The sequence below is a fragment of the Eschrichtius robustus genome, chromosome 9 (genome assembly GCF_028021215.1).
Source record: "Eschrichtius robustus isolate mEscRob2 chromosome 9, mEscRob2.pri, whole genome shotgun sequence".
In the NCBI taxonomy this organism is placed as follows: Eukaryota; Metazoa; Chordata; class Mammalia; order Artiodactyla; family Eschrichtiidae; genus Eschrichtius; species Eschrichtius robustus.
In genome coordinates, this window is record NC_090832.1 from 125726269 (window position 1) to 125737871 (window position 11603).

Genomic DNA, 11603 nt, shown 5'->3' on the forward strand with positions numbered 1-11603 from the left:
GCATTTCACCTGAGTCATAGGATATCCATATATATATACATTCATTACACATATAAAATAGAAATTCAGGCCACAAAACCACTTGCTCACTGTGAAAAATTAGATTGCATCACTTTCTTTACACTGATATTTCCTGTTTGTTTTTTTCTTTGGTCCTTTTAGGGTTTTGAATGAGTTTATTATGAAAAACCCTAGTTTGGAAAATAAAAAAGACCAAAGAGACCTCCAGGTAAGTCATTCTGAATTGAGAGCTGTTGCCCAAACTCTGTGTTTCTCAGTACCTCAGGTCTAAAATGGGGAAGTCAGATAAGATCATCTGTGAAGTTTTGTGTGTGAGCCTGTGTACATACATAGATATAATGGGTTATCCTTGTTTCTTCAGGATGTGACTCATAAAATAGTGGATGCGATCGGTGCAATCGCTGGTTCTTCTTTGGAACAGACAACATGGCTGCGGCGAAATCTTGAAGTTAAACCTTCTCCCAAAATAATGGTAGATGGAACCAATTTGGAATCTGATGTTGAAGGTATTGATCTCAGACATTTAAGTTTATATTGGTAGGCATCTATTCACAGAGAATTTATTGCAGTCAGCACTGTAGGTACAGTCAAATCGTCTCTTTTCTTGTTTAGCAGGTAGCTTTTTTCAGTGGGAAAAAAAACTAACCATATCTTTACCTGTCTTTTCTCTTGCTTATTAGATATGTTATCACCTGCAATGGAAACCTCAAACATAACTCCTTCTGTATATAGTGTCCATGCATTGACATTACTCTCTGAGGTAAACAAACATCATCGGGTTTTTTCACATGAACTTTCAAGTAAACAGTTTCACAATTAAATATTAACAAGTAATTCTTACAGAGAAGATTTTAGTTTGAAAAACTGTTTTGTACTTCAAGAAATCACTATATAAAATAAAGTTTTGACTTTGTATTCAGATTAGTAGTTTGTTAAATATTAGTGATAATAACTTTAGATATTGCTCCCCACCATGCACTGTTTTTTAAAAGTGTACTTTTTAAAAATGGTAAGTGCTTTTGTATCACGGTATGGTAGGGAAGGGTGGAGGTGGTATAATGATGCTTGCCACTACAAAGTATTTACAGTTTACCAAACATTTTTATATACATCCTCTGACATGCTCTTTTTTATACCCTGTTATCAGGTCATTTTTGTTTCCCCTTTACAGATGTGGGTACTGAGCCTCACAGAGGTTAGAACAGTATGACTAGGACCAGATTGACAAGAGTTGCAGCTCAATTCATGTGGTTGGATTTTTCCCAAGCCACCTCGTAACCCAGTCAGGGAAAGAGAATACTGAGTTTCTAGTCTTAAATTTGCTGTTTACTCACTGTCACATTGGAAGGTTCTTAACCTCTCTTTTTCTCTTCTTCCCTGTCTTGGTTAGAAATAGTAAAATTTGCCCATATTTATATCCTATAGTTATAATGGAAAAAAACGCAAATTGTGGCAGAAACCATTCATGTAAAAATGGCTTAGGGAGATTTGATTTCAGGTTTTTCTAATTTTAAGGTATTCTAGGTTTTCTTACAGACTGAAAACCACCTCTAAGTGCTGTCAGTTTCAGCTGTCAGATTATACGTTCCATTTCATTTCTCACGTTTTTTTAGGTTTTGGCTCATCTTTTGGATATGGTTTTCTACAGTGATGAAAAAGAACGGGTTATTCCTTTACTTGTAAATATTATGCATTATGTTGTGCCCTACCTCCGAAATCACAGGTACTATTATTATTTAACTAGATGTGTTAGTTAACTCATACTCTGTTAAAAATAAATTGTGTTCCTTTATTGCCATTTTTGGAATTACCACAAAATGACTTTATTTTTACCTTGAATTATAGTGATAAAAAAAATTATTTCTCTTATAGTGCTTTCTATTTCCCATCAGTGCTTTAGGTAAATGTGAACACTTAGAGGTATAACGTAATATGATGATTAAAGTTATAACATACAGGTTAAAGTGGTCTTCCTTCCTCCTAGTGCACATAATGCCCCTAGTTATCGCGCCTGCGTCCAGCTGCTTAGCAGCCTTAGTGGGTATCAGTACACACGGAGAGCTTGGAAAAAAGAAGCCTTTGACCTCTTTATGGATCCCACCTTCTTTCAGATGGATGCCTCTTGTGTTAATCAGTAAGTCATCTTGCTTCTATTCAACATGATAATGCACCTCACAAAGTCTGTTGAAATCAACTACCATCTGCAAAGTAGAACACTTTTTTAATAATAATAAACAACAACAAAATCTTATTTACATATCATAATCCTTGTCTCTTTCAGTTGGAGAGCAATTATGGACAATCTGATGACACATGATAAGACGACATTTAGAGATTTGATGAGTGAGTATTGTGGGGTGACAACCTAAGCAGTGTCTTTCCTATACAGGATCCATTCGTATTTACTTTGCTCTTTTCTAGAAACTGTTGAATTAGCTCTTTGTCAAGTTATACTTAGTACCCGATAGGAACATAATGTTAAAACTTAAAAAGGACAACATAGTTGATAAATAATAAGTAAAACTATTTGGCCATGTCAAATTTGTCTCCAAACTGTTTCCTCAGCACATAACATAGAACATGGCACTCAGTAAGTAATCACTGAACGAATGAAGGACTGACAGGTAGGGAGGCCGAGAAAGGCAGGCAATAGGAACAAACCTAGCAAACAACTCCCTCTAAATCCTGGGGCTCTGGGGACTTCCCTGGCGGTCCAGTGGTTAAGATTCCGAGCTTCCGCTGCAGGGGGCACGAGTTCAATCCCTGGTCGGGGAACTAAGATCCCACACGCTGCATGGCTCAGCCAAAAAAGAGTCCTGGGGCTGGGTTTATCTTCTCGGAAGGAAGAAAGAGAGGGGCCAGGAAGGCCAGAATCGCTCCCCACCCCACTTCTTCTCCATCTTACTGGCTTATATATTAGGCTTCCTCATAGTATCTAATCTGGAAAAAAAAGGTTTTCTTGGTTTTCTAAAAGTTTGAAAGTTATTAAACTAATGACCTTAAATAGCAGTGAAGTTGGATGAATCTGTAGAATTTCTTGTCAGTTCTTAACCTAAGCTGCAGTTTCCCCCTCCGGAAAAGGGACAGCGTGTTCTCTCTAGTCTTCACAGGTTTGTTTTAAGGTTCAGATTCATCTATTGAACAGTTATTTATTAAAAGACCAAAATGGGCCAGACATTATGCTCACCTTAATCCAATAGATAAGATTATTTGACAGTAGGTAAGAAGTTGTGAAGGAAATAGGATGATACGATAGATTTTAAATAACAGCTCAAGAGCTCATATTTGATGTGAAACTAAAGAAACCAACCATGAGAAGGCCTAGGGACAGAGTATTCCGGGAATAAGGGACAAAAATAATAAAGGTCTCAGGGTAGGAACAAGCTCGGTGAATTCAAGGAAGAGCAAGCAAGACAGTGTGCCTGCAGAAGAGGGAATGGGGGTGAGTACAAGACGTGAGGAAGGAGAGCTAGGTAGGCTAGGCCTGGCCAGGCCAGAAATTTTTAAAGCAATGAGAAGGATTTCGGCAGATGGCCTAAAATAATAAAGGGTTTTATAAAATGGCATTGTTAGTGATTTTACCTTCTGAAACCTACACTTCTAAATTTTTTTCTCTCTCCACATTGCAGTTCCCACCCCTTGGTCTTTGGCTTGTATATGCTAGATCTGTTTGCCAGCCCTTCTGCCTCAGAGAGGAGCCCCAGGTCCTCTACCCTCAGGTCCTCTCTCCCAGATGTCATAGGGTCTAGACAGTCTTAAAAACAAAAAACAGGATCATCTTTTTTCAAATCGCCTGATGACTATATCACAGCCTCTCTCACTTGCTTTTGTTTTTTTCTTCCAGCTCGTGTAGCTGTGGCTCAAAGCAGTTCACTTAATCTCTTTGCAAACCGTGATGTGGAGCTAGAGCAGAGAGCCATGCTTCTGAAAAGATTAGCATTTGCTATTTTTAGCAGTGAAATTGACCAGTATCAGAAATATCTTCCAGATATACAAGGTAAATAGTGGAAAACTATTTTCTCTATTTTCCAAATTTTTTGGTTCCTTAGAAATTACCTTTCTTAAGTTGTAAGTTGGGGTGAAATATATGAAGTGTTGATAGATGGAGAATGTTGTTGAATTAGAAATTTGTTCTATTGAAACGACAAAAATTATCATTACCAGTATGTAAAAGAAATCAAACACTGAGTTTTTAGGACTTGCCTAAACATGGTCTCCATTTTATTGTTTGGGTCAAATTTCCTAGGAATTCATGTTTGAGAATGAGGTGTAAGACTGTTTTACTGCAGACAGGCATATTAGTGAGTTTTTTTGTTGTGGATGAGAGGTTATACACCTTTAAAGGAGGGGTCTGAAACAGAGGTGTAGCCTCTATTTTAGCTAGAAGTAGGTGGAGATCTAGAGTTTGGGGCCAGGGTAGGGGGTTGTGTAAGGTTTTTGATAACCTTCATCAAATGGGTTTGGTGGCTCTCTGTGTCCTGAAGGGTATCAGGGCAGTCATCGCCCTGTGCCACCAAATGGCTCCATGATGGGAGTGAACTTGCCCCAGGCAGTATTGTTTGCTGCTGAGTCAGCAGGCTGTGGGGGGACGGGGTTGGGGATGACAGTTGTCATCTCTTTAGTGAGATTATTTCTCTCTCTCAGAAGATAAGTGACTCCTCCTTTTCTAACCCTTTATACCTAATGTCCAGTGTGCAACATGCACACTATTTGTCCTGTGACTTTTTTTTTTAAAGTCGACTAGATCGGTGCTACTCAAAGTGTGGTCCATGGACCAGTATCAGTCTGTTATTCCATCCATGATAAGTTCAGAAATGTAGAGTAAGCATTTTAAGCCTTTATAGCAGTGTGATAGAATCTGTTGAATCTAGTAATAAGAACATGGCATTGTATTTTATTTATCTTTTTTTAATTTGATTTTTTTCTAGTAATTCATTTTTATTATATTTTATGAAAGTATCGATCTGCAACAGACTGGAAATTATTTAAAAAGTTGATCATCAGAGATAGTTTGAGAAGTACTGAACTAGATTATATAGAAAAGTTTATATGAAAATGATTCTATTTTGATATTGAAAATATACTGTATTTCTTTCAGAGAGATTGGTTGAGAGTCTCCGTTTGCCCCAGGTGCCAACTCTTCACTCTCAAGTGTTCCTGTTCTTCAGAGTGTTACTTTTAAGAATGTCTCCACAACATCTTACCTCACTCTGGCCTACCATGATCACAGAACTTGTGAGTTAATTTTAATTCAATTAGGTAATAAATCTAAATTATAAAACAATGTGACAAGCATCAACATGCTTACTGGATAAAAACTAATCTTGGAAGAGAACTGAACTCTAGTTAAGCCTGTTACTGAAAATTTGTACAGATGAAAATAGTAAACAAGTCAGATTCTGTCTCCATACAGCTTAAACTTTGAAATATGCAACATTAGCAATTACTAGCTCCTTGCGAATCATGACCTCTTCTGATCTGGTTTAGTTCATTCTCAACTACACCAAAGTTTTAACTTTGTCATGGCTGCCAGGCCTGGTTCCTGCCTTTTGCAGCACCTTGAGAGTGATTAGAGATGGTTTAACTAGATTTAGATGGCCTGACATAGGGCATGTGTCACTCTTGAAGTGCAGCACTTACCCAGGTAAGCTGCTTCAGAGAGACTCTGACAAGATTTTGTAAACCCCCAAACAATGAAACCTTCCTGAGTCCCACTACACCAGTCCATTCCCCTCCCAAACCATACCCTGTCGCCCTCATCTGAACAACGTGGGGAGCTGGGGAAAGAGATGAGAAAGGAAAGGGACAGGAATCTGTAACTCCGAAAACCCAGCATTATAACTTCCCCACAAAGAAATTGGCTTTAATATTTTTCCTTTTTTAATAACTGTATCTCTGTTCCATATCACCAAATAAGACCATGCTTTCATCTCACCTCTGTCAAATTAGTAGCAAGGCTCTGTGCTGAATTTTCAGTTTTACTTTTAGAAACTAAGTATAATTTAAAGATCCTAAAGTTGTATCATAAAATCTGTATTTGGATTAATGAAAATATAGCCTAAAGATAACTTGAAAGAAGGATTATATAAACATTTGACACTTTTTCCATGGTCTTCAGGTACAGGTATTTTTACTGATGGAGCAGGAACTCACTGCTGATGAAGACATTTCACGGTAATATGTAATTCATTTTGATTTAGTCTTGTCAGTGTGTAGTATCCTAAAGTCATCCAGAATGTTACTTACAACTAGGAGGGTATAGACACTATTTTATCTGAACACTTTATGTATTTAGTCCGTTATTATCCAATTGATCATATTTGGATATAATACAGTTTCATGTATTCCTTAGGTATTTTAGACTGAATTAAACTATCAACATGTGTCTTTGGCCTCTAGACACAAATTTAGTTTAAAGCAAAGCAATACTGTTTCAGCTATGTGAGCAGTATTGGTTTTAGTAGGTCAGATCTTTTTCCTGAAACATTCAGCAAAACCTATTATGGCAGGTAACCTGTAGCTAAGGTATACAAATGTCCGTATCTTCCAGGATGATCTCAATTTAATGTACTAAAATTTTGGGGTTTTTTTTAGCAGAAGCAGTTTATTAATATGTGACTAAATATAATTTATTTTTATTTAGGAATTTTTGTACAAATAAGTTTATAAATTAAAAAGTTCCTTTAACACTGTGTGTCTTGAATATATTTTACTCTTCTTTAATCCTAGGTTTATAAAAGAGAGTCCCCTATACTAATAACTGTGTTGATGATTATAGAAAGTTTCCCTCCCACCATCCTTGCAGAAGGACACTGAGTAGTAGGGAGGCCTCTTGGTTTTTACAGCTTGTATTTTTATACTTCTCGAGTATAACAAGTTATTCTCTACTATTTTTACATTCTTAATATTTAAAGAAGAAAAATTAATTTTTGATTTGAGAACAGTAATATTAACTTAGTCATGAACTTGCTTAGCAATTTACTGGTACATTTATCAGAATGATTATGAAAAATATTAGCTGGCATTTTGAGATTTTCCAGGAATTACCTGTTAGTAAGTGGGTCCAACTGCTGACAGCACCGTCTCCTGCTTATAGGACTTCAGGCCCCTCTGTGGCTGGTCTGGAGACGACCTACACAGGAGGTAATGGCTTTTCTACTTCATATAACAGCCAGCGGTGGTTAAACCTCTATCTTTCTGCTTGCAAATTCTTGGATTTGGCTCTGGCATTGCCCTCCGAAAATCTTCCTCAGTTTCAGATGTAAGTAAAAGTAAGGATATTAAATGGATATTTTTGAAATGCATTTGCTTTGGTTGGTGACATCTAAGATAAAGTTTTTGTGTAAGTTGAAGTATTCATAATTTTTATTAAAATGTAATTGTTTTGGCAGGAGGATGGTAGGGCAACAGTTATTGGAAGGTATCAGAAATGGTCGTCGTGGGTATATTAAGACTGACAGACCATTCAGTCAACAAGTTGAGTAGGCAGCACACGTGAGGCAGGAGGATACATGACTTAAGAGCTTCAAGTCCAGTGTAGGAGACACGCCGTTAAACACACCATGGGTGTTCTGAGAGCAGCCGTGCAGGATGCTGTGAGGCCACACAGCGGAGACCCCTCCAGGCTCTAGGGGTCAGAGCAGGCCTGGGGGGAGTTTTACACTGAGGAGGTGGGGTGATGGTTGGGGGAGGCGGGGGTGAAGACCTAGAGGTTGGATGGCCCTGGTGTGTCTGCAGTGTTGAAAGGTCAGTATTGCTGGAGCAGCATGTTGAGATATGAGGCTGGAAAGGGCCCGAGTTACATAAGGACTTACAAGCTATATTCGAGAACTTGGACTTTAACTAAGGACAGTGGGAAGCTGCTGAAGCATGAATTTTAAGGAATGAAGTGATGTTATCAGTCTTGTATTTCAGAAATTTTACTTTGGCTGTGCAGTTAGGAGAAAGGATGGGAGGTGGGCAAGACTGGAAACAAGGAGGCTCTTCTTTCAGATGATAGTGAGTTGAACTAGAAATGGCAGAGGGGAATAGGGAGAAAATTAATGTAAGTTAAATGCCTTGTTCTTAAGTGCTCAAAAATATTTACTTGTTATTTTTCATTTTTAAAATTTTAAAATAATAGGCAAACTATATAAGATTGCTTTATCACTATGTAGCTAATTTGAGAATTTATCCACATGATCAAATATGTATTTATATAATATATAAAATTGTGTTATATTCTTCTTCTGGAACGGAATATTAATAGGATAAAGAGTAAGATACCAGAATCTTTTTTCTATATTTGGATATACTTAAATCTCTAAAAATTTCTGTTGCACAAGCTTACTTTTCATTAAATTTAATGGTAAGAACTAGAAATTTTTTTACATTAATTCCAGTTCCTTTAAATTTTTTTTCCATTTGAAAACCATATATATCCACTTCTTAATGAATTTCAGTGGTTGGGTGTCTGTTAAACTGATGTTACTCCTGAAGAAGTTCAGAAAAGAATACTAAGCAGAACTGTAGGAAAGTGGCCAAAATTAACTAGGATGCTTATGTTCACAGAGGTAACAGAAACTGTAGTCTTCATGCTCTAGGAAGAATATTATGCTCACAGCAGTGACCTTTCAGCTTCTGTGATGAGAACCAAAATGAGTTAGTCCTCTTTACTTGTCAAGATATAGTTATAGAAAAGAGATAAAAATGCTGTAATACCAACTACAGTTTTTTTCTTTTAACTACTGTCTTTTTTCAAAAAATCTGTAAGGTAATAAAAGATAACATGGAGAATTTAATAATCTTGAAAGGGTAATATCTTTCTAAGCATGATTTTTTTTCAAAAGTTTAAAATATTTCATAATTTAGTTACATACAATCTTTAGTCTCTGTGTGACTAAACAATACCATAAAGATTAAAAGGCAGCATTGAGTTGGGAAAAGATATTTACAATGTATATGACCAAGTCTAACTTGCTTAATATGTAAAAATGGATAACACAATAGAAAAATGGGCCAATGACAGGGTTAAGAAATAGTTCAGAGAAAAGGAATGGCTTGTAAAACACAGGAAAAGGTGCTCAGTCATACTCATAAGAGAAATTCCAATTAAAGTTACTAATAACTATCAGAATGGTAAAGATCTAAAAGTGTACTTCCTTTTACCCTTAACAATAGAGACATTCTTACTCTTGTTGGAAGAGTACATTGATATTGTCTAATTTTTCTCCAAAGAGGTTTATATTTACCAAAATTCAAAATACAGATTCTCTTTAAGCCAGTAATTCTGCTGTATCCAAGGATTTCTCCAATCACTGTCCTCTCAGACATGCATAAAAGGCAGCAGTTATACAAGCGTATCCATTATGGCACTATTTGTAATAGCAAGAAATTGGACAATCTAGGAGACTGGTTGAATCAGTACCTTCCAACACTGGAGTACTATGTAACTGTTAAAAAGGATGCTGTTTTGTATGATCTTATCTCCAAGATGTGTAATTAAAATAAGCAGCAATCATTTTATTTATTAAAAGAGGAGGGGATTGCTTGTGGGCTATGTGCTCTTTTATGCATAAACTCTGGATGGATATATACGAAACTGGCAATATTGGTGGAGCCTGTGGTGGGAAGGAGACTGCCTTTCTTTGGTACGCCCTTTTATACTGTTTGAATTTTTTCCATAGATATTAATTTTACTTACTAAAGACAAAATTTAAAATAAAAATACAATAGAAGCATGAAAGAAGTCCTACTTAAATCTTTCTTAAATCCTTTCAGTTCTTTGCCCCCTTAGTGTGTAGTTAGGGAACATCTGGCCAAGTATATGTTGGAGATTTTTATCTGTATAGTAATGAATGAGCACGGAAACATCTGTCAAGTTACTTGTGTTGTGCTCATGAAAAAAATGGTGTTGAGTACTTTCCAAATTTCATTTGTTCATTACAAATGTTCATGTACTCATTTCAACTCTATGAGGTAGTTAATAGTGTCTTTATTTACTGATAAAGGCTCAGGTTAAGAAACATGCCCAAGGTGACAGGGCTACAAGTGGCACAGCTGATATGTGAATCTGTATAAGTGGTGGGGTCATGATGTGTCTACTGGATTTATGTGGCCTTGTCTTAGACGGCACAGCGTGCATCTTACCGATATTGGTATCATTCTTCTATACGTAGGTACCGATGGGCCTTTATTCCAGAAGCTTCAGATGATTCCGGTTTGGAAGTGAGAAGGCAGGGCATACATCAACGAGAATTTAAACCTTATGTAGTACGACTTGCGAAACTTCTTCGGAAAAGGGCAAAGGTATTGCGTTCTTTTTTAAATTTGTTTTTGTTAAGTGTAAGAAGATAAAATTTGTAAAATATACTTATATCGTTATCTATGTGCATCTTCCACTGTGTATCAGGCTAATTAATTACAGATCTTTACCCAAGAAAATAGTAGTGAGTTTCTTACGTTCATCAGTAGGCCTTTGTTACAAACCTTTTGTCATCTTTTCCTTGCATTCAGAAAATTTCAAAAATAAATTGTACAATTTGGGGACGATCTGGGTTGTTTTGCGAGCCCTAGTTTGTAGTATGTGCTTTGAGTGCTCAGAAATTTTCCAGTCTTCTGGGGTCCCCTATTCAGGCAGCAGCTCCTAAACCACATTCCACACACTACAGAGATGGAATGGAGGACAGTGATTTAAAAGGAGGTTGTCCTTGAAGGACATGCGGAACTTGATTTAAAATCAAGTTGTTTCTTTAGGGACTAATAAGTAAAAGAAGAGATGAAAGATGGAAGTTGAGTCCAGAGTTTAGGAGAGCACTTGGGTACTTTCATGTTGATATTGCAGGGTCGGAAAAAATAATCATGACAACAAATCCAGAAGCAATGTGATTACAGGCACATGTACTTTGTCATCCCTGCATTTCATTAGTAATGAGAGTTTTTATAAAACTCCTCCCTTATCTAAGGGATAAACATGACAGTCTTTTTGCACAACACTTGTCCCACAGAATAAAAAATGTTTCGATTGGAAAGCATTTTCCCATCCAAAACACCTTAAACAAGGTCTTCATGGCCAAGCCCACTTTTCACTGGAGCAAAGGCTATGAGTTCTCCTCTTTCCTTCCACAGGACAAGGAGGAGGACTTTAAGACAGTGATTTTGGAGGGACTGGAGATGGCCAAGCATCAGGTGAGGGTGGATTTTTGATGCTTGTGGTATGGCAGCAAAAGTTGCCACCTCTGGACCAAATCTTGAGACACAAACCCAGGTGTGGATTTCAACGGGACAAGAGAGGTAAACAGGAAGGAAGTCTTTCTTCAAGTGTAGACTGTTGCAGTGAAAGGAGGAATAGTTCATATGGAAACATGTTTGACTTGTTAATTTTATTATTGAGGTGGTGTAGTTCTGATTAAGAAAAGCAGAAACACTAAAACCAGTGCACTGTTCTTGGTCAAGAGCTTAGCAAAAAAAAGTCCTCTTAAAGGTACATCTTGACAAGAATTTAAACAAAAGGTTACATCAGTTTCCTTACATTTGAAAATCAGCTATGTAGAGGGTTCAAGCATATTACTCGTTTCCCTTCAGAGTAAATTCATTTCTGTAGA

General features: G+C 36.9%; 1 protein-coding gene across 3 annotated transcripts in view; it reads left to right on the forward strand.

Moving 5' to 3' along the window:
• DOP1A (DOP1 leucine zipper like protein A) overlaps positions 1 to 11603 on the forward strand; it is a 112210-nt gene that overhangs the window by 98662 nt on the left and 1945 nt on the right. For 2 of the 3 annotated variants that reach the window (XM_068551678.1, XM_068551677.1), the window contains exons 26-37: positions 163 to 229; positions 383 to 527; positions 702 to 781; positions 1635 to 1744; positions 2006 to 2155; positions 2303 to 2364; positions 3866 to 4018; positions 5120 to 5256; positions 6140 to 6195; positions 7118 to 7282; positions 10179 to 10308; positions 11128 to 11187. In XM_068551678.1, coding sequence (XP_068407779.1) covers positions 163 to 229; positions 383 to 527; positions 702 to 781; positions 1635 to 1744; positions 2006 to 2155; positions 2303 to 2364; positions 3866 to 4018; positions 5120 to 5256; positions 6140 to 6195; positions 7118 to 7282; positions 10179 to 10308; positions 11128 to 11187 — 1315 coding nt within the window. The remainder of the gene's footprint in view (positions 1 to 162; positions 230 to 382; positions 528 to 701; positions 782 to 1634; positions 1745 to 2005; positions 2156 to 2302; positions 2365 to 3865; positions 4019 to 5119; positions 5257 to 6139; positions 6196 to 7117; positions 7283 to 10178; positions 10309 to 11127; positions 11188 to 11603) is intronic. The other variant, XM_068551679.1, reaches the window with a different exon arrangement.